At 37.2% G+C, this 5414-nt stretch overlaps 1 protein-coding gene across 1 annotated transcript; it reads left to right on the forward strand.

Annotated features, from left to right (window-relative positions):
- Positions 1-124: 124 nt before the first annotated feature.
- On the forward strand, positions 125-3693 carry LOC111867029 (GPI ethanolamine phosphate transferase 1-like; the record flags this gene model as incomplete). Its single annotated transcript, XM_033752518.1, is given in 6 exon segments — positions 125-296; positions 389-509; positions 1549-1577; positions 1579-1646; positions 2206-2440; positions 3429-3693. Coding segments are annotated over 6 exon segments (800 nt in total), but the record flags the coding sequence as incomplete, so codon positions are not given.
- Between the last annotated feature and the right edge of the window lie 1721 nt (positions 3694-5414).

The following is a 5414-nucleotide window of genomic DNA, read 5'->3' on the forward strand; positions in this document are numbered from 1 at the left end:
TTTGCATGCATATCCTGTTTGTTATTGTGTCCTGGAAAAGATTAGTTTAATGGGCATTTTGAATGCATATTCTCGACGATGTTTCCCATCATTAGTAGTTTCTTTGTTCATATTGCATTTTTAGTATCTGTATTTGGTATTTATTTCAAATCGCCAGTAGTTCATGACATTAAACCACAGTCCAGTCCTCTAGAAGCTCTTGCACGCAGGCTTGTTTTAATGGTTGCTGATGGTTTACATGCTGATTCCTTTTTGGGGGCAGATGATTTATTTAAAGCAAATGCCTTGCACTTCAGGTATGCAGCAGCAGCAGCAGAGAAGTTAGAACATTATTGTGTTATAGTTAATGAACATAACCTAAATTTTTTGATAACTTGACTGGTTTCAGGTATGTAATTGAGGAGAGGGGAGCATGGGGTGTCTCTCATACCAGAGTACCAACAGAATCACGCCCTGGACATGTGGCATTATTTGCTGGATTATATGAGGACCCATCTGCTGTAGCCAAGGTTAGAAATTGTTGCGATGAGTGATTTTATTCTTATAATTTTTAATTAACTCTCTATGTCAGAATTGAGTGTGTCTTTAAAACAGGCTTACAGTTGCTTCGAGTAAGTTAGACTGGTTTAACTTAGGGTTAGTAATTTTAAATAGAACCTAAATTCTTGGACAGTGTATGAGGTTTGAATATACTGGAATTGCATGTTAGATGCAGTAACAGTTAATAAAGTTCAAATCCGGTGACATGTGTACACAGTCAATATATTGTTAAGTCACTGCATATTCTAGGTTGTGATTCCTATAGGTGGATACTAGGGTCATGGTATTTTGACCATGCAGGGTGGCATAGTCATTAGTTCATTAATTGTGGATTAATTCAAAGGAACATGCTGCCTCCATATAAAGGATTGAGGCAAGGTTGTCTGGGCAAGGTATGTTTCCCCAGTCTCATTGACCCAAAAAGGGGACAGCAGCAGGTTCCTCCAAAACATTGGTAACCGTCTACAGTAATATACTGTCTTACTCCAAAAGAACAAAATTCAAACATTCACCACTGTGACAACAATCTTACATTGTTGCTTATTGTATACTGTGTGTAAAGAAAAAATTACTTAAAAAGTGTTGGATTCTGGGATGTAATATTGTTCATCTGGTAGAAGTTTAGCCATTTTGTAGAGGAATGTAGTGCCTATATGTTCAGGGTCAATGAGTAAGCCAAGCAAACAGTAGAAAATTTGCTTGCTTGTTTACTTGCTCAGTTTACTTCTTGACCCTGAAGATGGAAGCAGCACATTCCTGTGAAATGTCAGTAAACTTTTAACAGAGTACATAGTGTCATATCTCAAAAGAGAGTTCTCTTCATAGTCACCAATCTGAGAAACTCAGATCTAACAAAGAGTACACTTTTGTCATGTTATGCCCGTAAATACAGTCATACTGCAGGCCATTCACTATATGGTTAAAAAAGAAAGTATTTATGGTTGTACGTTGTCTATCCTTTTGTTTTATTACTTTTTATTCTTTATTTGTTATATTTTATTTTTCTAGGGTTGGAAAGACAATCCAGTAGAATTTGACTGTTTTCAATGAAAGTCGGTACACATGGTTCTGGGGAAGTCCTGACATACTTCCCATGTTTGCCAAAGGTTTGTTGTTTTAATATGTAATGTATCGAAGTACTTATCTTTATTTCTCTGAAGACATAAGATTAAGGCTATGTAAGGATGTAATTTTATGTAGCTTGGTAAAGAGGGAGTGAAGTTTTGGGTATCCCTAAGATGGAAGGAGCAGGTTTATATCCAAAATGTTTCTAGCTACCAAACTACACGTTGCAGGAAACAGTAATTTTAATATCCACCATGGTGAGAACCTCAAATATCACCCTTGAAGACTTCTTTAAATGTAACCCTGCCTACCCTTGCTGCAACATATAAATGGCAGCAAGTCCCTACAATTGCATATTTACCTTATTTTTAGATCTTCCTTGGTATGTAATAATAAATTTATAGTAATTTTTGATAATGGAAATACCACAGGAGCATAATGTTGCCATTTGTGGATAAGAAGATGAAATGACTAAGACAATCTAAGTGCAACTTAAAAGCATCTTACAGATGTAGTATGGCTGTTTCACCAAAGCAGCCTTCTATGTCTCAGAAGCATTGTTAGTTAACAGTGAGATAAACCTTTCACATTTTTGTTCAGGTGCAAGTGGAAACCATGTTTATGTAGACATGTATGGCTCTGAAGTTGAAGATTACTCTGGAAGAAGATCCACAACAAGGCTTGATACATGGGTGTTCAAGAAGGTTGAGGAGTTTCTGAACCGTGCCAAGACAGATGCTGTTCTTAATCAAAAACTTAATCAAGATAAAATTGAATTTTTCCTACATCTTCTTGGACTCGATACAGCTTTTCATACACATAAACCATATTCAGTGTAAGTGTTACAGAAGTGAGTGTTTTAAGTCATACTCCAGTTACTTTATCCTTTCAGCCTTTGGTATGTGTTAGATAGTAGATAGCTTGCAGGTTCCAAAGCTGTTGTGGGCGTGATGGTGATTCGGTCTTGCCAAAAATCAAATAATAGTTTTCCACTCCATGGGCAGCCACTGGTCTATCAGTAAGTACAGTAAACTGCGAGTTATCCTGTATCTGGGCATCTGAAATGCTAATTCAGTGATCAAAAATTTCAAAGGAAATTTACCATGCTTATAAGTTACTCAAAAACATACTTGCAGTGCACATATATTCACCCTTCATTTGGTAGTTCTCGCAGCCACCTGTAGCGCAGCTACCTGCGTCTCCTTGTGATGCAGTATAGTATATGTGATTTAAATCTATCATCCATCAGTCTGCCTTGTTACCTAGAAAGACAACTATGTACTGTTATATGTAATGTTGAACACTGGGTTCTAGTAGCCCTCCTGTTATGGAAATATTATAAATTCACAATATATTATTATCCTTCCATGTATATAGATTTTGAGATTTTTATGGCAGTGAATGTTCAGATTTCGGTATTCTGGGTTGTGACACCTTATAGCCTTGTAGGCAGATACTGACATTTCAGAAAAACGGACAGGGACCAGTGAAGGCCTCTTGTGAACACAGTAGTGAACCTTCAGGTTCCATAAAATGCTGGGAAGCTCTTGAGTAGCCGCACAATTGGAAGCTTCTCAAGAAGGGCTCAATTTCATGTTGCCTACATTTTTGGAGCTGAAGATGGAAACATCCCCCCCCCCAAAAAAAAATATCAGTATCATGGTGACACAGTCAAGAAGACTAGATTCTGAAGACCTCTTCAGTCTATTTTTGCCTCTGTCCCGTTTCCATTAAGTTTCACATTTTTTCCTATGACTGATATCTGTAGAACATATCTTTATAATTTTTCCCCTATATTTGCATTGTTTCTTGTTTTGAAACAGAGAATACAAGGAGAACATAAGAGTTGTTAATGCAGGAATCAAGAGAATTGAGGAAATGATCGAAGAGTTTTATCAACATGACAGGAAGACAGCTTACGTATTCACATCTGATCATGGCATGACAGACTGGGGTGAGGAACGCATTATATGCTTTCTATACAAGGTATCATTGTAAGAATTCAGGAATGGATAATCTCCTCAAATGTAAGGAAAACATAAATGCACCAAGGATGGCAGATCCTAAATTGGAAGATGTGCTGAAATACAACACTCTAAAAAAAATGACTAAATTGGATATTTTCTTCATCCTCAAGTATCATTTCCTTCTTCTCCCTGTCAATGGGCAAGAAGTCTCCAACCTTTTCTGTTTTCCCACCACCTTTGCTCTTTGATCTTGTACCAGCTCTTTCCTCTCTTCTTCCCATTTTTCAAATCTAGCTAACCTGTCTCTCTGTGGGTTATCCATTAGGTCTCTCCATAAAATTTGAGATAGGGTGCCCATCTCGATGCCCTTGTTCTGTCCTTTCTGATTTATGGGGTTGGGTTATAACAAAGCTGTCAGTTTCAAGATTATGTAACATTGTGTGGTTCAGGAGGTTCTGGACTATTACCTGTAGACTAATTTGAACTCCTCAAAACCTTTTATTTTTAATTTAGTCTCTTCATTATTCAGGAATCATCATATAATGTAACAAAGTAAATAACAGGTAGATAAGTAAACTGATGAATGTTTGTCAGCAATTTCGATCTCACACATTCCTTGAATTTATCCTGGAGGTGCTGGCAATTTTATGTGTGTTTGTAGGTTCCCATGGATCAGGTGCTAAGAGTGAGACAGAGACACCCTTGGTTGCNTGCTTGGTTGCCTGGGGTACAGGTGTGAGAGGACCCCGACTGACTACAACTGCTGAACATTCCAGTCCAGCTTCCTGGAGACTGGGACATTTGTTTCGCAGTGATGTTAGTCAGGCAGATGTTGCACCACTAATGGCAAGCCTGATCGGAGTCCCTGTGCCAGTCAGTTCTGTGGTGTGTCTTGGTTTCTTAATTGACTAAATGTTTTAATGGCTCTATTTTTTTTTTTTCTAGTTCATTTGTTTCATAATACTCTCCTCAGTGTTGTGATATTGTATTATCTAATAAGATGATAGATGANAACTCTTCCACGAGACTGCCTGGAAGTCACAGAACATCACCTGTCTGAATTAATGTTTTCCAGTGCTCATCAGATGGTTGCACAGTACAAAAACAAACGAGAGCTGACTGAGGCTGGAAGTTTATCATGGATATATAGAGAATTCTCACATTAGAGCTAAAAGATACACTGAATCCATAAGTATGTTTTTGTCATTTTTATGTGTCTAGAAATACAAAATATTTCTTAGTGAAAATTTTGCTCTGATGACTCAGAATAAGTGTTGTAGTATTTTACATAGAACACGTTTCTCTGTGTCACAACTTAGGAAAAATTCTCTTTCTTGTGTATTTGCATAAAATAGTTGCAAGATGTGTCTGAGTGTTACATATTTGGATTCAACCCATAATTTTAATGTGCCTTGTATCTGCAAAATGAAGTTATGATATTCATTGCATAATAAAGATATTGGGCTCTAAAAATTAGGCTGCGTACTTCAAAGTCTTTGCTCTTCTGATGTTCATGTGATGAATTCTATTTTCCAAGTGTAGCTGTGATGATGTAACCTTTAGTAAAGAAAATTCTGCTGCTTAATTCCAGAAGACTGAATAATGACACTATAACTATTATATTTTTTGGTATTATATTTAGGTTACTTTATTTCAAAGTTTTTTTATGGAACCCAAGGTTCATTACCGTGTTCACAAGAGCCCTTCACTGGTCCCTATCCTGAGTCAGATCAATCCAATCCATACCATCCCATCCTATCTCTATTAACATCCATTTTAATATTGCTCACCCACCTACGCCTTGGTCTTCCCAGTGGTCTCTTTCCATCTGGCTTTCCCACC

Source organism: Cryptotermes secundus, unplaced genomic scaffold (genome assembly GCF_002891405.2).
Source record: "Cryptotermes secundus unplaced genomic scaffold, Csec_1.0 scaffold3648, whole genome shotgun sequence".
Taxonomy (NCBI): domain Eukaryota; kingdom Metazoa; phylum Arthropoda; class Insecta; order Blattodea; family Kalotermitidae; genus Cryptotermes; species Cryptotermes secundus.